General features: G+C 44.2%; 1 protein-coding gene across 3 annotated transcripts in view; it reads right to left on the bottom strand.

Annotated features, from left to right (window-relative positions):
- unm_sa1614 (un-named sa1614) overlaps nt 1–23,347 on the bottom strand; it is a 220,584-nt gene that overhangs the window by 33,969 nt on the left and 163,268 nt on the right. For all 3 annotated transcript variants that reach the window (XM_070896406.1, XM_070896408.1, XM_070896407.1), the window contains 6 exons: nt 22,207–22,370; nt 20,763–20,896; nt 11,725–11,816; nt 8,180–8,366; nt 5,635–5,720; nt 418–533 (listed from right to left, as the gene is read on the bottom strand). In XM_070896406.1, coding sequence (XP_070752507.1) covers nt 418–533; nt 5,635–5,720; nt 8,180–8,366; nt 11,725–11,816; nt 20,763–20,896; nt 22,207–22,370 — 779 coding nt within the window. The remainder of the gene's footprint in view (nt 1–417; nt 534–5,634; nt 5,721–8,179; nt 8,367–11,724; nt 11,817–20,762; nt 20,897–22,206; nt 22,371–23,347) is intronic.

The raw sequence follows: 23,347 nt of genomic DNA, 5'->3' as shown, positions 1-23,347 counted from the left end.
GGATATCTGCAAAAAGTGTATTAAAGGGCCAATTTTTGAATTATAGATGATGGTCACTGCCTCACATTTATAATTGTGTGTCAAAGCAAGGTAGAAATATATATAGGAACTTATGTTATGACAGGAAAGACTGTCCAGCCCCTAGATTAATGCTTCCTCTATCCCGAAGCAGAAAAGCGGTGGATGGTTACTGGAGAGCTCCCCAATCTTATTTGGGTTACTGATTGCATTCATTGCCAAGCACTACAAGTTTCAGACTGCAAATTATGAGAACTACTAATTGTAAGGCTGCCTGAAGTTCTGTACATCCACAGCAAACCCATATTATAAAAAAGTTAGCTCTTTGGATCAGAGATACTAGAACAGTCCTCAGATGGTTAAAATCTATTCCAATGAATTAAATGTTGCAGTACTTACGAATAGTGGTGTTGGCCTTGGCTCTCAGGAGTAGTTTGAGGCATTCCGTTTTATTGAGCAGACAGGAATAATGAACAGCTGTGTTTCCTTTCACGGTCTGCTTGCTGAGGTTCCCACTAGGATAAAAAAAATTAGTCACACAATTCCTCATATGTCAACTCTCCCAAAACTTCAGATTACACCTGAATATATACATCCCAGTTTTAATCCCCAGAGCCCAACAAGAATGGGGTGAGGAGTTAAATATAGGTAGTGCGGCAGTCACCGAATCCACACTTCACACGTTCTCCACGCCATTTTAACAGGCACATTTCAGACAGTGTGAGATGTGCTTGCACCAGGCAAAGGCCTCATTGAGATTCAAAAGTTGGGGTATGATGATTGTAATGTATGCACCTGTGAGCAAAAGAGTTGTAGAGCTATTGCATTGAGTGGTTTAGCCAGTCACATGATGTTCACAAGACTCAATAAAACCCAGCCAGTTGGGTCGAGGTCTTCCACGATGAGGCATGCAGTTATGAGCCTAGTGGATGAACTGGTAATGTGCCGTGTGATTGTTTAACTTTGTTGATAAATCATTTAGTTCTTAATAGCAATGTGTTGCTATGAATGCTTAAGCAAAGAACCCATGAAGTAAATACATTGCAATGATGTAATTCCAACCCCACAACATTTTTAACTGCAGCAGTACGTTCAGCACCTCGTGCCTGTCTTACCAGAGCAATGTGGAGTCGTTATGCACAGGAGTGCATCTTCAGACCCCACAAGGAAACCTAGGGCTTTCCCTGCCCTGGCAGGGACAATTCCCGCGGGACGCTGACAGAATTCTCACACACCCCCGCTCACCAGCACCACGTCATTGAGGTAGAATTCAGGCAGGAGTTGGGCCTAACTTATTTACATGAGGCCCAGGAGTTAAAATGGCTTGGACCTCACTTCAGGTTCTCCCGAGCGGTCCTCACCGAGAGTTAAAATCGGGTCTGTGGTTTTTATACATGTGGTCTGCCAGCACACGATCAAATTTTAGGCAAAACTTGGCTCCTGAGAAAGAGCATCTTTGACTTTCTCTTATTCCAGGATAGTACCTACAACTAGCAGGATTAACTTTGAACTGTGCATATTATAATGTACTTCAGAAAGTAAATCAATGGCCGAGATTTTCCTTACCCTCGGCGGGTCTGGTGCAGCGGCGGGTCACGACCCCGCTGCTAGCTCCATCCCGCTCTGGAAAATGAATTTCCGTTGCTAGGGTTTGTTAAGCCCGCCCAGCGCATTTCCCGGCCCAATTAGGGGGAAGCAGGTCTGGTGACATCATTCATGATGCGTAATGAGCCAGTTTCCTTAAAGGGACCATGACCAACTTTCTTTTGACAGTTGTGCTGTCAGTGTTCCACAGCACTGAAGTGCTGCAAACACAATCACTGCACATGGTGCAGGGCTGCACCCAAGTTATCCTGTGACTCCCACTTCAGGAGATCAACACAATGTGATTTGCATGTTGCAGAGGTCACAAGCAGGGATGTCAATAGGAGGATCTGGGTGCAGTGACGCAAACCTTTCAATGATCTCATTAGATCACGAAATGTTAGTACAATGCCACACTCACTTTAATTCTGCTGTACCTCACATCCCCATCACTGCCTTCCCTACCTTATTCCTACACATCCTTACTCACAACATACCTTGCACCTCTACCCATCCCCCGCTCTCTATCTACATTATCACATCCCCATCTCACTAGCTACCCGTCACACTCACCCTCATCCTAGCAGATTCATACCAACTAACAACACACAAGATTGGCGTTTGGATGTTTTTTCCAATGTTCATGTAAAGTTTCTGTTAATGTGTTGTCAAACATCGAAACCTTTATTTTCTACACTTTCCGTTCTTGGACAGATTTATGTGCACCTTTGGAAGTGGCTTAGTTAGTTGCAGTGAGTGGTGAGACATAACGCTACCCTCCGCAATGGTGTGGAGTGTGAAAGGAATGGCTTGAACATTGTAGGGATGCATTATGGTGTTGGTGTGGGGTGGTGCGAACCTGGCGTATCATGTGGCAACCAGGGTGTACAGCATCAAGTGAAGTAAGTCTGGCCATGGTGAGGCCATCCCTGGCCTCCTGGTCAGCAATGTGGTCGGGTGCTATGTCCTGTACAGCATTAGGTGATTGCGGAGAAGGTTGGTGTTGGTGCTGCTGGTGTTGGGGCTGATCGTGGTCAGATTCTGAGGACCAAGGTGAAACAGTATAAAGGGCACTCAAGTTGATGAAATAGATGTCAGGTGAGATGACAGAAGCATCCTGTCAATGGTGAGAGAGTTCTTCCAATGAGATAAGAGTGGATGGAAAATGGAATGTGAAAAGCCTGCAGAATTGATGCTGGAAATGGACTGAGAAACAGCATGTGGCTGAGGAAAGTGATGATCTGCCAGGTGGGAGCTTTTACTGTACATTTGAAGCTGTCAAGTAATCAGCTGGAACAATGGCCACTGAAGTTCCACCCCAGGTTGACAGCCATGGTCCCCGAACAGTATGGTTCCTGTGGTCATGCAGTTAAAGTCAAAAGGTATGTTAAAAAGCCTGTTAATCATCTGTCATCTAGATGCTAATGAGATTAATTGAGTCCCCCGTCGCTGTCTGCTCAGCGCTGACAGTCCCGACATTGGGAAAGGCGTGTTGCAGCGGGTTGACAGCAGGTTCTCAACCCATGGTCACGACCCGGTCAAAAAAATTTTTTCCCATCTGACCCACCACCCGCCGACACCCTGGAAAATCATGGCCAATGAATTAGTTAAACCTGTAGTCTATGACTGGATTAGGCTTCTTCCTTGCGCAGTTATACAGGCACTATTGCCTGGAAATTTACTTAGACAGCCTTCCCTCCATCCTCCCCCAGAGTAGTGACTATGCTGTACAAATTCTGTTAATACAACTGATTCTTGGATTGATTAACTCCTTCAATATATGATTCAAAATGGGAAGAGCCAATTCTGCAAAAAAAAAAAACACTTTCTATACATTCACTACGGTCAACAACCTCAAGGGGGAACAGGACAGATATTGGCAGACAATATGATCAAGAGGCAGGCTAGATATTGTATATGGCATTGCTGACACTTTGGAACTGGCAAGGTTGGATGCAATGATCTCTTCCAGTTCTGTACATTATTATGTACATTATTAAACAATTTCAGAGATTATCTCAAGCATGGATTCTTTTGTCTCCACCTGAATATCTGGGGATTCAATCTCAAAGCATTAAAAGCAGCACCTCAAGTAGATAAGGTTGTAAAAAGGCTAATGGAATACTGGGGTTTATTGCAAGAGGTACAGAATATAAAAGTTGAGATGCAATGGTAATTCAATGTAAAACCTTAGTACGATCACAGTAGGAGTACTACGCACAGTTCAGGGTCCCACACTTTGGAAAAGATGTTGAGGCAACAGAGGGTACAGTGCAGATTCACCAGATGCTACCTCGTATGAGGAAATATAAATATGAAGACAGACTTGAAAATTTGGAGTTATTTTTGTTAAAACAGATAAGATTGTGATGATTAAGGGATGAATTGATAGAATGGAGTAGATAGAAACAGACTGTTTCCAGTGGTGGAGGCAGACCAAACAAAGGCGACATAGATACCAGATTAAATGCATGAGATTTGGGATAGATAGCAGGAGAATCTTTTTTTTTTTTACACAGACGGCTGAGGCTGGGAATCAGAGTTAATGATTGAAGCAGAGACTTTAAAAAAAGGAGGCAGACAAAAAGCAGGCAACTATAGACTAGTTAGCCTAACATCTGTTGTTGGGAAAATGCTGGAGTCCATTATTGAGGAAGCAGTAGCGGGACATTTGGGAAAGCATAATTCAATCATATGGTTTTATGAATGGAAATCAAGTTTGACAAATTTGCTGAAGTTCTTTGAGGATGTAACGAGCAGGGTGGATAAGGGGGAACCAGTGGGTGTGGTGTATTTGGATTTCCAGAAGGCATTTGTTAAGGGGCCTGCACAAGATAAAAGTTCACGAGGTTGGGGGGTAATATATTCGCATGGATAGAGGATTGACTAACTAACAGAAAACAGAGTCGGGATAAATGTGTCATTTTCCAGTTGGCAAACAGTAAATGGGGTGCCGCAGGGATTGGTGCTGGGGCCTCAACTATTTACAATCTATATTAATGACTTGGATGAAGGGACCGAGTGTAATGTAGCCAAGTTTGCTGATGATACAATGGTGGGTGGGAAAGAAAGCAAATTGTGAGGACACAAAAAATCTGCAAAGGGATATAGACAGGCTAAGTGAGTAGGCAAAAATTTGGCAGATGGAGTATAATGTAGGAAAATGTGAGGTTAGAAAAAAAATAGAAAAGCAAATTATAATTTAAATGGAGAAAAATTGCAAAGTGCTACAGTACAGAGGGACCTGGAGATCCTTGTGCATGAAACACAAAAAGTGAGCATGCAGATACAGCAAGTAATCAGGAAGGCAAATGGAATGTTGGCCTTTATTGCAAGGGGGATAGAATGTAAAAGCAGAGAAGTCCTGCTACAACTGTATAGGGTATTGGTGAGGCCACACCTAGAGTACTGCGTACAGTTTTGGTCTCCGTATTTAAAGGAAGGATATACTTGTATTGGAGGCTGTTCAGAGAAGGTTCACTAAGTTGATTCTGGAGATGAGGGGGTTGACTTATGAAGATAGGTTGAGCCTATACTCATTGAAGTTCAAAAGAATGAGAGGTGATCTTATCGAAACATATAAGATAATGAGGGGGCTCGATAAGGTGGATGCAGAGAGGATATTTCTACTCATAGGGGAACTAAAACTGCTCATAGATAAAACAGCCAAGTTAACCCCACTGTAATTCATTGTTAAAGGTATCAACTGAACCAGAATTACAGAAAGAAGAAAGTTATCCCAAAAGATTTTATGATGGAAAAGTTGATGCGAAAGCTTGGAAAAGGGATCTGCTCGCACAACTGTTGCAAAAATTTAACCCACATGACATCTACAAGGAAATGAAACAGGTCTGCTTGGCAAGCATTTGGAATTGTACATTAACCTTGAAGGGCTATCGTGCAGTTGGGTAGAGAAAGTCCTAGTAAGACATCAAGTGCATTTTTGTTTGTTGCAAGCAATGGACATTACTGTACTAAGTGCATTTGCTGTCACATGAACATTGTGGCAGAAGTGTAAAGATTATAACTTACCAGTTTTGCACAAGAAAGTCCACAATGTGCAGGGAGGTGTGATCAGCAAGCTGTACAGAGAGATGAAGAGCAGTCTCTCCTGGTTCCTGTAAATCAGGTGTAGATACACACAGAAAACATGTTTAATATTAGCTGGGATTGCAGCCAATATCATCACAATTATAATTTATAAAATTTCTTTTAGTTTTTTTTTCGTTCACCAAATGTATAATTTTTGGTGAATTTTCATGCTCATCAAGGTGAAGGATATTAGCTGTGGGAATTAGAACACTTTTTGATTTAGGGCATTCTGCATCAATACTTTCAGATAGTTGGCAAGTATAATTCCTTCTGCTTCTATTTCCCACACGAGCTTTATTGTAACTTCTTTGGGTGAGATTGCCAAATTATGGGTAGTTGTGAGTCAATGTCCACTGGGAACTAATTGAAACTTGCCAGTATCCAAGCTCATGGTAACTACTAGAAACAAAAGGCCTTTGTTTTGACTGTATAACCTGGATTCAAATCTGGGTCCTGGAGTGATGTAATGTAACACACAATTACACTGGCTTCCATCACAGAAATTAGTCAGACATAAAAAACTTTTTATATCTGTAGTACAAACCCATTCGGCTGCTTTGCGCCTCCCATTAGCGCCTGCAAAGGAGGGGGGGTCGCGGCGGTAACAGGGCGCCAAGGGGTTACCAACTGGGTGCGGCAAATTCACCGACGCCCACAAACTTCCCTGCCGGTTTTACGCTGGCGCTAACACTTAACACCTTGCTCTCCTGCGCGCTCTGTAGATCATGATGTCATCAGGTGCACAGCGCCCTGGTCCCGCCCCCTGCTGTATCGCCGGGCATCAACAACCGCAACTACAGGAGGCGTTGTCATCTCGGGTCGCTGCTTTGGGAACGATATTTAAAGGCAGAAAGTGGTCAGGTAGGGCAAACGTTATTCCTCGCACCAGTCTGGTGCCTTCTGATTGCTTTTCACTGCTGATTTCTGTGCGATTCCTCAGCCATCCACTCTGTGCTTCAGGCTGTAATGCAAGTTGCACAGGTCCCGTGAGAGAGCAAGAAGAATGTTTGAACCCATCATTGGCCCTTCCCTTAAGCGAGGGAAGGAGCTTCCTAATGCAGCAGCACTGCACTGAACACTGTTCAGCGCTCTGCCGCTACTGCCCTTCTCACACACTTTTAGCACTCTCAGGGAAGAATTGGCACTTGATTTAGTGCTCCACTTCCCTCTTGGAGCACTAAAGCTGAAGTTCCCGGGAGAAGAAAATCATTTTTGCCCATGATACTTTTGCGATAATTCAAAAGTTATCGGCCAAAACAAGGCGCTATGCAATTTCTAGCCCATTGTATATAAAACACAGAGGGTGCCTTATTCCTGTGCAGCACTGAGGGTGCGCTGCATTTTTGGAGGTGTTGAACCAAGGGGTGGAGAGAGTTTCAATAGGCAAGAACTGGTGGATTCAGGTAGGGTGCATAATTAAATTTGGAGAAAAATGAAGTGCAGCTGCAACACAGCTCGAACACATCAACTTCCAGATTTAACTAAGGTGCGTTTGGTTGCGTGCAAGTAACCTGCTCATTAGCTGACACCATTTAAGCTGATAATTGCATGCCAATGAGGGCCTTTTAACATGAATTTAACTTTCCTTTAGATTTAACACCTCCAGCACAGGTTTCCCAAGCTCAGCTGAAGGCGAGAAGGGAAGATAAATGCCTTTCCAGCACTGCTTGTGGACGAGGAGGAGGAGTGCTTCCCTTCCCGCGATCGGCCTCCCACCCCTCACGATCCAATTTCCTTCCCGACCTCCAGGATCTCTCCCCAGCCACCGATCTACCCCACGATCTTCCATCCACGATCTTCCCTCCACGACTTTCCATCCACGATCCCTCCACGACCTTCCATCCACATCTCGCCACTGACATTCCATCCACGGTCTCCCTCCCAACCTTCCATCCATGATTTCCCCCGTATTCTTCCATCCACGCCCAACATACAATTTCTCCCTTCCTCTGCTCAGCTTTCCAGTTGTAGCATACCAGCGCAGGCCTTTCCGCCAGACAGCTAGCCAGCCTCTAAATCTGACTGGCTACTGGCTGGGAAAGAGAAATAATATTTAAATGAGGTTCTGTCGTTAAATTTGCCAGGGCCTCTGCATTACCCGCATTTCTGGGCTGTGCCAACCTCCCCCCGCTTCCCCCCCCACCCCCCGCCAATATTGGGGCTTAGCCCCATTTGTCAGTTCAGGAGGACATTAAAGATCCCATAGCACTAGTCAAAGAGCAAGAAGTTCTCGGTGACTTGAGCAACATTCCCCTCACAACCAACACCAAAAAAAAACAAATGAATTAAGTCATTCATCTCACTCCTGTTTGCAATATGCTGTGTGAAAAATTATTGTTGTGTTTGTCTACATAATAACACTCACTGAACTACAAAAATAATTCATTGTGTGAAGCAGTTTGGGAAGCTTCTCCAAACGTAATAAGGCATTATACAAATGAAAGTTTATTTTTCCTTGAGTAAAGTAGTCAGTTTGGCCTCTTACCTGGGCAAATGATGGCAGTGATTCACTAAGGTTGACCTTTTCTGCATAGGCCTGTATCAATGCAAATATATCCTTGTATTTCACAGCAATGTACAAATTATTCAACTTTGACACAGGAGTACCATTGTTCTGTTTCACATATTGACGATCTATGTACTTTGAAATGATGTAATCTTTTCGCATTGTCCTTTAAAGTAACAGAACATCTCAATCAGTTTAGATTTTGGTAAAACAATGTCCAAATGAAAGGCTGCTATTTCACAGCTGCCTGGTGTGGATGTGCTCTCTCTGGTGTAAAAGAGAGGAATTGTAACTAAAATGAAGCCAAAATGTATGCATCAAGGAATAGAACAATGCTGGTTTGTGCCTGTAAATTCTCCAGGATTAAGCTCAGATCTCAACTAGGTGGAAGTCGAAACGCGCAAGTAATGCACTAGCCCAAAGACAGGGAGTGGAACATCAGAGGTTATACAGACTATGGTCACACCTTAAAGTGATTATAGATCCCCACTGGCCGAGATTTGGGAGGAGGTAGCCTGCTGCCCTTATTGGCCAGAGGAGAAAATGCATGATACTGGAGGCCTAAAGAATGTAACAATTTTAAAATAGCAATGACTGACATGCAACATAAACAAAATGTTTTTATTCCTGCCACACAATATACCTGTTGCACACATTTGAAACTTCTTTTCTGTATATTAAAGAGGTAAGGTTTAGAGCCTTTTTATACCAGAAACTTTTAAAATCAAGTAAATCAACATCTCCTGATGAACTGTGCTGTTTGTGGGGTGTTGCTGGTGCAGAATGGCTGACATATTACAACAATCACTGCACTCAAAATATTTCACTGTGTGATATGCTTTTGAGATATCTTGGCTATGTGATAGGACACTATACAAGCGAGAGCATTATCTATTTATATAAATGTATCCATCACACATTGGACATCACACTCAAACTCTAATTGATCTCAGTGCACATTAGAAAATTTCTCTACAAGTTGCAGCTGCCACTCGCCACTCCTTTCCTGGGGTGTTTCTGTCGCTTTCAGGTCCCCTCCCACCTTTACTACTGTCCTTGTTCCAGAACTGCTTGAGTTGTCTCATTTGTACTGGTAAGCTCCCTCTTGATGGTGGGAATCCCGTTGGGTACATGTCGTGCAAAAGCAATGAGCCCTGACCCAGGAAATGGGTTGGTTTGTGGCAATGACAATTATAACCATAAATCACACCCTACAGGCTCTGCTAGGAAGAGAATAAACCCCCTCCTCAAGTGAGCTCTAGACCTCAGAGTACTACCACAGAACATCAGCTAGTTATATATCAAAACATATCCTTGCAGCTACAGGTTTCTTCCACATCTCTTAGGAATACTACTAATGTGGTATTTATATGGAGTTTTCTTTTGAAGAAAAAATATATTGATATGAAAATATTTTTGTTCAGTTTATTTCAAAATAAAAGCACGAATGAAAATAATTATAATGGAGAAGTATCTTCTGGTGCAAAGTCAGTTCCTACCACTCCATGGTTCAGTCCATGTGAAGTTTCAACGTACGTGCCACTTCAAACAAATACCAATAAATGAAATGAATTGCACATTTGATGTGTTTTCGCATAGCAGGAAATGGTTTCACATGGAACAGTAAAAACATAAGGCAGAGTCTTGTGTATGCAAGTATTGCCTCATTTAAAATTATAAATAAAACCGTTTGTCACTTGTTCTTGCATACTGCATCTTCCCCAAAGGTATTCTTGTGACTTTCCTCCTTCCTTGGCTATGCTGCACAACTTATAGGCTGCAGATTTGGGCAAGGGAAGAAAGGGGCAAAAACATGCTTCAGTTGCACGCTATGCAATTGCAATTGTGCTGTGATATAAATGTGCAGTGTCACAAGATCAATGTTATCCTGGTGTGTAGTAAAGATTCTGAAAATTAATTCATATATATCAAGCACAATAAATTGATGGAACAAATTTTCAGGTTAAAAACAGGCGGATCACAGGACAAAAATTCTATGTGACAGTTTGACGTGCAAAAGTTTCATGTGTCTTTTTGCATTTTAATGACAACTCTATATTAGCATGGATAGAGGATTGGCTGACAAACAGAAAACAGAGAGTGGGGATAAATGGTTCATTCTCTGGTTGGCAATCAGTAACCAGTGGGGTGCCGCAGTGATCAGTGCTGGGACCCCAACTATTTACAATCTAAATTAACGACTTGGAAGAAGGGACTGAGTGTAATGTAGCCAAGTTTGCTGATGATATAAAGATGGGAGGAAAAACAATGTGTGAGGAGTACACAAAAAATCTGCAAAAGGACATAGACAGGCTAACTGAGTGGGCAAAAATTTGGCAGATGGAGCATAATGTTGGAAAGTGTGAGGTCATGCACTTTGGCAGAAAAAAAAATCAAAGAGCATGTTATTATTTAAATGGAGAAAGATTGCAAAGTGCTGCAGTACAGCGGGACCTGGGGGTACTTGTGCATGAAACACAAAAGGATAGTATGCAGGTACAGCAAGTGATCAGGAAGGCCAATGGAATCTTGGCCTTTATTGCAAAGGGGATGGAGTATAAAAGCAGGGAAGTCTTGCTACAGCTATACAGGGTATTGGTGAGGCCACACCTGGAATACTGCGTGCAGATTTGGTTTCCATATTTATGAAAGGATATACTTGCTTTGGAGGCAGTTCAGAGAAGGTTCACTAGGTTGATTCCAGGGATGAGGGGGTTGACTTACAAGGAAAGGTTGAGTAGGTTGGGCCTCTACTCAGTGGAATTCAGAAGAATGAGACGTGATCTTATCAAAACATATAAGATTATGAGGGGGCTTGACAAGGTGGATGCAGAGAGGATGTTTCCAATGATGGGGGAGACTAGAACTAGAGGGCATGATCTTTGAATAAGGGGCCGCCCATTTAAAACTGAGATGAGAAGAAATTTCTTCTGAGGGTTGTAAATCTGTGGAATTCACTGCCTCAGAGAGCTGTAGAAGCTGGGACATTGAATAAATTTAAGACAGAAATAGACAGTTTCTTAAACGATAAGGGGATAAGAGGTTATGGGGAGCGGGCAGGGAAGTGGAGCTGAGTCCATGATCAGATCAGCCATGATCTTATTGAATGGCGGAGCAGGCTCGAGGGGCCTTATAGCCTACCCCTGCTCCTATTTCTTATGTTCTTAAATTTGTATGGAGGAATTTTATCATAACAAAAGATTATTTAGCTTGTATAATTTATTCAATTATTTAAATCCATATTCAGGCCCTACACAGACCGATGCCATCTCCTTGGAGCTAAGTAATAAACCTCAATCCCTTGTTGCTCGTGCAGTGTGGATATCAATGGTTCTGGAAAGAACCTTGGCTGTCGTTGTAGAGAATAAGAAGTTGGCAGCCTATGTGAAGCAACGATAGTGCAGGCACAAGAATGAACGCTGAGGAAACGTGTTTAGTGATAGCCCAATGGTCTTGTCCAATTAGTGTCAGCAGTTTTAAAAATGTTTCTATTAGTCTAGAATTTCCTGTTGATTTTTACTCACATGGGACTGTCTGTACTTGGTTTTACTGATAAACTTGGGAGATTAGCCTCCATAAGTTCATTGAATCTGGAATTTCCAACATTCTTTGCCATCTGGAAAATAAATACACGCATGGATTAGTTGGTTTTTAGAATACTTGTTTTCTATCTTTAGTGATATAATCACCAGTAATGCATTTATAATCATAAGAATTAAATGAAAAAATCTGTAATCATCAACTGTATGCAATGCTAACCTGAATTATATATGACATATAACCCTTTTGCTTATAGTTAAAAGTCTGTGAGTAAGCTGTAACCCAGATAGCCTGGGGTGAGAAAGAGGACTGCTATAGTCAAACAGGGAAACTGTGGGTGAAAGTTTGTTATTAGCCAACAGTAAGGGTGAGGTATATATAGGCTCAAGTTTCAGCCTGAGTTGCTCCTATTTTTTTGGAGCAACTCGTTTAGAGTGGAGCATCTTAGAAATTGCAATTCTCGGCATTTAGTTTGCTCCAGTTCTAGTGAGTTAGAATAATTTCATTTTAGAACAGATTTTTTTCCCCAAAAGGGGCGTGTCCAGCCACTTACACCTGTTTTGCAAGTTTAGGCAGCGAAAACTTACTCCAAACGAACTTAGAATGGAGTAAGTGTAGATTTTTGTACGCTCAGAAAAACCCTGCCTACACTTATAAATCAGACATAGGGAACGAGAGATGGGCGGTGGCTGGGGGGCGTGGAGGGAAGTTTACAAGCATTAACCACTTCACTTTTACAAATAAAGAGCCATCATCAATAATAAATGATAAGTAAATCAATAAATCAACCAAAAAAAATGTTTTTTTTAAATAATGAAAAAAATCAAGAAATAAAAAATTAATTTTCTACTCGCCTACTGCAGCACTGGGAGCCCTCCAACAGCGTGCTGGGACGAGGTTCCCCCAGTGTCTCTCTCAGTGTCTGTGTTTCTGACAGAGAGGAGGGAGGGGGTGGAGGAGGCGGGAGGGGGGAGGCTGAACGGGGAGAGGGGGGGGGGGGGGGGGGGGAAGAGGCTGAACTGCAGAGCGTCAGGCTGCGAGGGGCTACTGCGCACTCTAGCGCGCATGTGCAGAGTGTCGCGGCACTGTTTTCAGCGCCGGGATCTGGCTCCGCCCCCAACCCTTGTGCTGCGCTACGCCGAGGCCGAAGACGTCCTGAGGAGCTCGGAGAATCACAAGGTAAGTTTTCGACGCCCTTTTTATTCGTTTTTACAGAGGGCAGAAACTTGGGCCCATAGAGTGGAGCGAGCTAAAGCAACCAAGGTCAGGTGTAGCTGCCATTGTGTTGGAATGGCAGCTATGATGTCTGGCAGTGAGTTAAAAACATAGGCCTTTTCACTGGACCATCAAGGGCGCAATATCTCCACATGTGGAGACATGGGGGTAGAAATTCACCCCGCCAGAAACCTGGCGTATCTACCGTTTTCAAAGTGTTTTTACCATCGTGTCAGACGAGGTGGACTTTTGATCGATTTTCAGCTCTTTGGCAATTTTTTTGGGGCAGACCGGAAGTCGGTCATAATAGGAGAGGAAATGCGGCGGTAGGTCCTCTGGCGGGGCGGAAGAGGGGGCGGGACAGAGTCTCCGCTGCTATCAATCAGTGGCAGAGCAGTGCTGTTGTCAGTGCGCATGTGCGTCACCACGTCTCACTCCTGATTTAAAAGGGGAGAGAACCAGCGATTATTTAGCTTCGGCCCACTAGGCCACCAGGGAGGGTTTCGGCCAGGCCAGTGGCCTGGCACCCAAGAGGACCACTGTGCTGCCGTGGTTCATACACAAAAAAACAAGGTGCACCAACAGAAAAAGCTGTCGGGGGCACTGCGCGGCAGATCTATGATTTTTCTAGCTAAATTTGGCAGGGGGTGCCACGGAGGTGTGGGAGATCGGTGGTGCGCCATTTGATGAAGCACGTAGGACGGTCGGCAGCAGCAGGGCGGAAGTGGGGACCACCAGAAAAATCCCCGAGATGAATTTCGATCGTGGCGCCAATCGGACCGGAAGTCGCCGGCCGCTTGACTCCACCATCTGGGCGACACTTTCTGGCGGTAAGTGGCCTTTTTGGAAGGTTGAATTTCAGCCCCATGTTCTTTTGTGTTGCCATAACTACAACTGATATGAGTTTTGATGGTCATAAATAGATAATGTAAGGGTATCATGAGACCAGAACCTGCATAAGCAAAGGTGTTGTGGACGTGGCATCTTCATGATTGGATTTTGGGGAATTGGTTGCAAGTCAGTGATTCGTTCAGTAAGACTCCATGCGGTTGATATTTTAGAAATTGCCCTCCATGTTTTTGCCTGCGGTGATGGTCACCACGCCACCCATGTAGCTGCCCCGTAGGGCACCCGCTTCCGACCGGCAGTGACCCCCTTTCCGCCCCGCGTGGGAAATTGCCCCGTGGGAATTTGCCTCACGGGAGCGGATTGGCCGCCGCTCGGTGCCGCCGACAGCTTCTTGTGGCTGGGCGGTGCGTCAGCCCTTAAAGGGGAGGGCGCTCTGCCAGGGCTGCCATTTAATTTTAATTGTCGGCTGGCTCTGAGGTCGGCCCGACAATGGCGGCCACGGGTTCGGCCGGGCCGCCAACAGGCAGCCGGCCACCCATTCTTAGGTACTGGGTCACTGGGCAGGCCGAAACCCTCCCTGGTAGCCCAGTGGGTGCCACTAACGTGGCTGCAGAGTTCGCAGCGGTCCTCCCCTTTAACTGAAGGGGCTGGACGTGTGATGCGTCAGCACGACGCGGCACGTCCGCGCCGAGCTGACGTCATCAGTGACGCGCTGATGAGTCGGAGCGGCAGCCGACCCGACACAATGGCACTTCCGCTCCGCAGTCGCCCGGTATACTGCACTGACACCAAAAAAAATATAAAGATCTCAATATTGCTCATCGCCGCTCCATTGATTGGGGCGGAGAAAAAAAATAAAGAAATCACGAAGTGCGCCTCGTTTGGGCGGAGGGCAATTTCGAACCCCATAGGTTTTGAATGAGAGTAAGGGTATAAGAAAGGGGTCTTGACAGCCACAAAGGATAGAAGATTTCAGAAAGTGTAGAAGATTTTAGGAAGAATGAAGGAGACACCCGAGAGACAAAGAGAACAGAGAGACAAGAAACACAGGCTGCAGCCTACTCACAGTTTTGCTTCCCCCCCCCCCCCCAAGAGTATAATGGGGTAATACAAGTCTCAATTATTCTCTGTAAACTCATGCTCGAATACTGTAATGTGTTAAACTTTATTCAGCACAAGAAAGACTTAATCACAGTCACCAATACGGGTCAACTTCGAACCATTAGGATCTCTGGGATCTTACAAGCATCACAAACTAATTTTCACAGAATTCCTTAACAATTATGAAGAAATGACTGTTCCATTGTCAGAAAAACAAAAATAACCCACTATTGACTACTGAAAACTTGACATGAGTTTGAATGTTTGTGGATCCTAATGTGGTAGAACATTAATAAATACACATTTTTATGTTCATTAAGCTATAATTGAATGTACTGTTGAGCTCACCAAGTTAAGGCATGCCAGCGCGATCGAGTGAAAAATATATCCACCTTTTTCACTGTCAGCACTGTGCTCTCACAGAACAGAGAACCTGGTTAGGTGCAGTCTAAAGCTCCTTTGCATTGTCCCAATTATGTAGCTTAACCTCCACTTTCAGAAAATATCATCTACTGTACCATTTCCATTTTCCGCATGAACCATTCTTGTAGTCAGCGTCAAACTGCCAACTTTCTGTCAGATTATCAGTAATGTGTGTATTTTGGATCCTCACTCACTAGAAACTCCGTTGAGCCTGCTGAAACTCATTTCACATAGGAACCCTCATGCCATCAGTCATGTCTGGGTGAATCAGAGATCTCTGAAGAGAGAGTACACTGCACCACTTTTTAATTATAGGTACTTTGCCAAGCAACTTTAATCTAAAAAAATCAGCATGAAATTATCTGTAGTTTTGAGATATTAGAATGCACACTTTATAGCGACGAACAAAAAGTGAGCACACTGCTTATATTGGGGCTTAATAATGAAATAAACTGCAGCTATCATTTTGGAGAGTGATGAAGAATAAAATAACCAAGTAAAATAAAAAATGCTGTAAATACACAAAGTAAATTAGCATCTAATTGATAAAGGGTTCCACATAAAATGTTAACCTTTCTCTTTCTTGTTTTTTCAAATTTCAGTTTTCTTTTTATCTCTATTGCTGAATAATCTCCATGACCTTTAAGGGTAAGGCTGCTCTGGGAATACTTTATCATTCAAGGGAAAGGAAAGTATGGTCAAGAATTTTTTTTTACAGCACATTTATATAGGACCCTCAGTGTCTCAAATCACTTCACATACTATTATTTAGTTACACCAATTCCATCTCCCCCCTCAGCCACTGCCACCATACTGAACCAGACTGTTTGCAACCTTGGTGCCCTATTCGGCCGTGAGCTGAGGTTCTGACCTCTTCTCCACTCTAACACAAAAACATCCAACTTCCACCTCGAACATCACCTGCCTTTACCCTTAGTTCAGCCCATTTTTTGCTAAACCCTCAGCCACACCTTTGTCACCTCTGAACCCAACTATTTGAATGCTCTTGTGATCAGCGTCCCATCCTCCACTGACTGCAAGTTTCAACTCATCCAAAATTTTACTGCCTGTATCCTATCCCACACCAAATCCCAATGATCCATCACCCCTGATCTACATTGGCTCCTGTTCCCCCAATGCCGATAATTTAAAATTCTCATCTTCGTGCGTAAATCCCTTCATGGCCTTTCTTTCCCCTTTCCATGCCCTGTAACCTCCTTCAGCTCTAAAATCCCCATGAAAACTCTCTATTCACCTGACTTTGCATCTTCTTCCCTTCACCCCATGCCCTAAACAACCTAGACCTCATGATCTGGAATTCCCTTTCCACCCCGCAACTCCCACCGAAACCCTCCGCCTCTCCACCTCCTTGTCCTCCTTCAAGGTCTTTAAAATCCACCTCTTCGGCCTAGCTTTTGGTAGCCCTCTTAATATCTCCTTCCTTAGCTCAGCATTCATTTATTTGATTAGGAAGTTTTTCTACATTAACACTATATAAATGTGAGTTTCTGCTATTGTTGTGTTTTAAGATCAGAACAGCAAGAAAAAGACATTCAGCTTATCCATTTTACTCCATCTGTTTTAAGACTAGATATTACTTTAAAAAAAATCTTTCAAAGCAACTCCCAATTAATCTTTAAAAAAAATCTAAACACAGAATTTTTTGCTATGCCCCCATTTCCCCATGGATTTTCTCCCCTCGGTTCAGGTGCTCCCATACCATTGCTCACTTGCAGTCATGGGAGTGAGCAAATGTACTGTTTTCACACCTCTTTTAATCGTACATTTGAAACCAGCTGTTTGGAGGTATGCCAGTGTGGGCCGGTATGATTCTGTAGTCAGATTTTCCCCCTGTGGCGAATCGTGTGGTTTCTGCTCTGTACCAATGTGTCAGCTTGGTTCCAGGTCAGAATGTTATCAATGAATACATGACACTACAGTCTAGTACTGAGGGAGTGCAGACTTGCTGTCCTTTGGCAGAGACATTGGGGGGAATTTTAACCCCCCAAAATGGGTGGTTTTGGCTCAGGTGAAAGGTTAAAAAGTTAAAAATCTGAAACAGGAACCCAACCCGCCTACGTCCGGTTTTAACGGAGGCTGGGCAAGTGGCAGGCGACCAATCCGCTCTCAGGAAGCAGGTTGGTCATTTAAATATTTAATGAGGCTGCGTGCCTTCATTTTAACAGTGATTATGGGCCCAAGTTTCCACATGATTCGCGCCTGATTTTTAGGAGCAACTGGTGGAGAACGGACTATTTTGGAAATCGCAATTCTCCACATTTTTTTTTCTGCAGTTCTAGTCAGGTAGAACAGTTCTAGTTTAGAACAGAATTTTTTCTTCAAAAGGGGGCGTGTCCGGCCACTGACGCCCGATTTGAAAGTTTCCAGTGAAAATGTACTCCAAACTAAAGTAGAATGGAGCCAGTGAAGATTTTTGTAGAACTGAAAAAACCTGTTCTACACATTAAAAAATCAGGCACAGGTTACAAATTAGGCGTCCAGAACGAGGTGGGGGGGAGGAAGGGAACTCATCAAATTCGACAATAAATCCTTATTTATACTTCTACAAATATTATACAAATAAATCCAACCTGAATAAACATTTATAAGCCAAGAAAAGATTAAATAAACCATCTTCCTACCTGTGTGAAAGTGCTTCAGCCAGGGAGAATTCTGCAGCCGTTCGTGCCGCTGAGCGGGAGGGGGAGGGCGAGGGCGAGGGCGAGGGCGAGGGGGAGGGGGGGGGGAAGAGAGAGAGAGAGAGAGAGAGAGAGAGAGAGAGAGAGAGAGAGAGAGAGAGAGAGAGAGAGAGAGAGAGAGAGAGAGAGAGAGAGAGAGAGGGGGAGGGAGGGAGAGAGGGGGGGGGCGGGTCGGGGAACAGGAGCGCGGGTCGGGTCGGGGGGGGGGGGGGGACGGGTCTCGGGGCGGGGGGGAGCGGGTGTCGGGTCGGGGCGGGGGGGAGTGGGTGTCGGGTCGGGTCTGGTCGGCGGGGGGTGGGGGGGAGCGGGTGTCGGGTTGGGTCTGGTCGGGCGGGGAGCAGGAGCTGGCCATGGGAGGAGCCTTATTCACGCAGCCTCAGTGAGGCCATTCAGCCAGGGCTAGGGGCTGCGTGCTTCGGGCCCCTCCCACACAGTTCGGCGCCTGGAGCTACTGCACTTGCGTGCCGACTGTAGCGCGCATGTGCAGAGGTCCCGGCACTGTTTTCAGCGCCGGGACATGGCTCCGCCCCCCCCCCCACAGCTCGTGCTGGCTGCGCCGAGGGCCAGAGGACCTGTCAGTAGGTGGAGAATACCGAGGATTTTTTTTAGGCGCGAAAAACGGGCGCCCAGCTCGGAGGGGCGCCCGTTTTTTTTCTTGTGGAAACTTGGGCCCAATATTTCTAATCACAGTCGTCCGGGTTTCCCTGGCCTCGGGAAATCCGGCTGGCGACAGGAGGTGAGAAGGGCTGAATCCATGAGGTGAGTGTCTTCACAGCACTGCTGTGGGCCAGGAGGAGCAGGAGCATTTACTCCAGATCCAACAAGCTTACCAGTACAGCCCCCCCACAATCGGTCTGCTCCCCCCCCACCTTCCAGCGATTGGATACCCCCTGACTACCATCTGCCCCACCCTCCCCCACGCTTGGACACCTCCCAAGCACTATCTACTCTCCTGACCACCATCTGCGCCCTCCTCCCACGATCAGACCGTCTGCCCCCCCACCCCGATCACCATTTGCAACCCGCTGACATCCACCCATCCCCTACAATCTCTCCCACCCCCCACTAGACCTACCTGCTCTTAGCTCGACTGTGACCTTGTGCTGCAGGATTTGCCACCCAACAGGCAGCTAGCCTGTCAATCAGGCTGGCCGTAGGTGGGAAACCTATAGAAATGTTTTAAGATGGTTCGGAAATACATACTTCCAGATTTCCCATTCCCAACTTCAATCCTCCACACCCTGAAGATAAAACTAGGTTCCACTTGCCTGTTGAGGTAGATGTTTAATGTCCAATTATACGGTCTGAAAAAAAAGCAAGTCCTCCCAGCATCCTGGCCAACATTGCTCCCTTTAACTAATAGCAGCAAAAATAGAGATTAACCCTGGCTGTGGGAGCCATTGCTAGCGGAGAATGGTTGCAACATTTGCCTACAAGACAGCTATTCAAACAATTTACTGCATGAAGTGTTTTGAGGCATTTCAATAATGTGATGGGATGTTCCATTAATACAAGTAATTGTTATTTGTTTCCCTTTTGATGTCACTGTGTGTGTAATCATGCAGCTCAGCTTGTGTCCTGCTATTCTGTAACACAGCACATTGGAGCACACATGTTAAACTGAAATTTCTACCACAAATTTAATTAATTTTGCAGAATACTGGGAACCAGAGAAGACATACTGGAACATCACTTGGCAAGAGAGGATTTAAATTAGAATGTTTGGATTTGACTTGCCCTTAAAGCCCTTTGAGGACTGGAGGGTTATTGGCATGGGAAATTACCTGAAAATCTAACATATTTTTCTCAAATATCCTGGGAGGGGGAAAAAAAAAATCTAAATATTACAGGTCAATTTACAACAAAATGAAGAAACATTGAATATTCGTTGGTTCACAGTAGTCTGTAAAAATATGGAAAAACTAGTCGTGTTATGTTTGGACGAAGTGCAGAAATATTGCACTGCTCAAAGAGTTCAACCATTTGTCATGGACTGACTGCATTTCATTTAGTAACAAACAGCGAATTGTTTACTGATCCACCAATGCATCTACATTTATATCTGACCTGAAAACACTCAGAATTATGAGGGTGTTAAAATTTCAAAAATGCGAAAGCCGCCTCCATGCAACCACTTCAGATTTTAATGGAGGCGGGCGACTAAAATGCTCTCCAGAGGAGGGTCGCTAATTTAAGTATTAGTGCTACACCCAGCCCTCTAAGCAAACCAGTTGAGCTCCCCGGGATCGAACCCCCCCCCCCCCCCTCACAATGTATCCGACCCCTGACCCACCTCTCTGACCCCTCCACCCGCGATGTCCCACCTGTCAGATCTCTCCGGCCCCCCCCAATGTCCCATCCGACTGATCTCTTCCCCAACGCACCTAGGATCAATCTCTCTGCCAACCCCACCCTCCCCACAATCTCTCCCTTCCTCATCTTTGCTCCCTGGCTGGGGCCTGGTGCTGCAGGTCATCTCACCTGTCAATCTGGCTCACTGCGGCTGGGAAATGGAGACCAAAAATGTAAATCAGGGCCTACTGTTAAATTCGGATGGACCTTCAGCAAACCCGTACTTCTGAATTGTCCGCTCTGCTCCTGCCCCAGCACCTTCCCTGCAAATATCGGGGTCATGGGCATGGTAACTGTTCATAGAATGCTTTTTCCTTTCAGCAACAAATATTTCCAAAGAAAGGGCATTAACATCACTAAATTAAAACTAGAAAGAATCTCACCAAGAGTTCAGCGGTTCCAAGCTTGTCTAATGAGAGGGATTGTATCCGGGAGCAATGTACACCCATCTCCCGGTGAATTCCAGAACATTCTATACATATCAGGATTCCAAGATTGGTTGAAAGCCAAGTTGCATCTGCAGAAAAACATTAATAGATACTAAGTATTCCTTACTGCTGTGAAGTGTTCACTATGATGCAACAGAACTCAAAATGATAAAATATGAATCCCCGTGTGCTGTACAGGAGGGGTGACAGCGTGTATTCACGTCAGCAATGCACTAAAACAGGTAGCACTGAGGAAGGAAAAAATAAAACCCAATTTATTTTTTTATTTCCAGCGACTGTATTCAGTCTTATTTAATTGAATCCTGTCAGTTGTAAGTTCCTATTATGTAACTCATTTTGCTCAAATTACAAACTTCTCTGCAAAGCCAATTCTTGGCCTGAATTGGAACAATTTAATTTGTTTTCTTCCAAGCATGCCGAAGCTTGGATAACTTTTTCTGCCTGTCCAGGGTAAATGCATTGGCAAGTGTTGTTACTGAAAATACATGAAGCTAGGTTAGGAAACGTACTGTAAGGGTGTCTGGATGGAGCAGTGGGTTAGAACAAGTGGCCTTGAAAATGCATGGACCTTCAGGGCACATTCTCACTGTAACTCTTGGAGAAGTGAACTAGAAGGCCCAAGAAATATGCCAGGACCTCACTGCGCCTACAGAGTATAGCGCTGAGGGAACGAGCGCAGGTGTTAGGGATGGTGAAAATGTGAACCAGGGTGTCACAGAGGGAACAATCCATTTGGAAAGTATAGAGGGGATAATGTGTTTGATGGTGGAATCCCACACATCCTCAGCTATTCGCATGTTCTCTGTGTTTGGTAAATAGCTTTAATTTCTCTCATTATGCCTCCTATTACCTCATGTTAATATCACTTTTGCCATTTAGCCTTTTTCTGTTTTGCACTTTATAGGTTATTCTATTTCTTCGCTTGTGTGTCTTTCCCTTCCCCCTTCCTTTTGTTCTGTCCCTTTTAAAATGTGGCTCATCTGTAATATCTTCCAGTCTGAAACACCAACTTGTCTATTCTCTCCAATAGATGCTGCCTAGCCAGCTGAGCATTTCCAGCATTTTCAGTTCTTTGCTTTTTAACTCTTATCCTTTAGTTTCCTTGGAACCCACTTTGCGTAGTGTGTTGGGACATTTCACTACATTAAAGGTGCTATTTAAATGTAAGCTGTTGATGCCTGAATTAAGCACTTTCTTCTCAGTTGGATACAGATCAAAGATAATACAAGCCTCCTTTGCACTACACTTAAATCCAAATCTCAGAAGAGAAACCCTTTATCGTAGCAGTGCAATATTTCACTTTAAACTGTACCCTTATGAAAAACAGAAATCAATGCATTAATGTCTCCATTTCATTTGCTCAACACTGTTTTCTCACCTATTGCTCCACAGTCACAGCACTCACTATTCCCTGGCATATGTTGGACATCTTCAATGATGGCTTTCGTTAGATCTTCAATACTGTTCTCTGCACTACTGTGCTCTTCGTGGAAAGCCACATTTAGAGCTTCTTGCTTGCAATTGGTTAGAACAGAGATCCATCTTTACACAAAATGGAAAGAGTCATATATTAAATACAATGCATGTTACTCATTGTACACTGGCAGCCTGAAATATCTATCAAGTACTACATTTTAAATGTAGAGATAGCTACTGTTACACCGACCATTTAAACTGATGATAATAATATACAGAATATCTTATTAGATAATAGGTACATAGCTCCAGTCCTGAAGTAGTATTCATGCTGCACAGGTGAACTCTATAAAACACACATAATAAGACCAAATATAATTTGTGTAAAACATTAATTTGTTCTTTTAAAATCAAGATCTTTTACTTTGTCTCACCCCACCCCTCCCCATAACATATGATTGATGATTTTAACCCTGCAGCTTGACAGAAACCATGCGCAAGGCAGTTAAATTGGCCCATGGGACTTAGCCGCACTGATCTTCTTACGGGTTCCAAACTTAGGTGAGAGGGAATAAAAACAGATAATGGAAGGGTCGTCGACCCGAAACATTAACTCTGTTTCTCTCCACAGATGCTGCCTGACCAGCTGAGATTTCCACATTCTCTGTTTTTATTTCAGATTCCAGCATCCGCAGTATTTTGCTTTTGTATTAGGTGAGAAAGACATTCTTCGTTTAAATCTCATGATCCAACTGCAATTTAACCAGAGGCTTCTGCAGGTAAGTGGAGCCAGAACCAGACGGGACCCAAAAAGAAGTTGATTTTCTGTTTTTTTTCAATTTCCTTGTGGGGCCAGGAAGTTTTCACTTTTTTTTTAAATTTCAAAAACCTTTCTCTGTCCTCTTTGGCTCAAAGGAAATGTGAGGGATCCGACCGATCGCTGTGGGCATTTGAACACAAGAAAAAGAAAGAGGTAGCCCCAACCAGGGCAACATTTTAGTGCAAGATGCAAAGCAAAGCAACTGTGGGCATTTTGAATGTGAAAGGCTTTTAAGAACGATAGAAAAGTTATGACATAAAAAATATTAACATTTTAAAAAGCA

The sequence above is a fragment of the Pristiophorus japonicus genome, chromosome 12, assembly GCF_044704955.1.
Source record: "Pristiophorus japonicus isolate sPriJap1 chromosome 12, sPriJap1.hap1, whole genome shotgun sequence".
NCBI classification, from domain to species: domain Eukaryota; kingdom Metazoa; phylum Chordata; class Chondrichthyes; family Pristiophoridae; genus Pristiophorus; species Pristiophorus japonicus.
The sequence above is the reverse complement of the archived record's forward strand: the minus strand, read 5'-3'. Positions and strand labels throughout refer to the sequence as shown.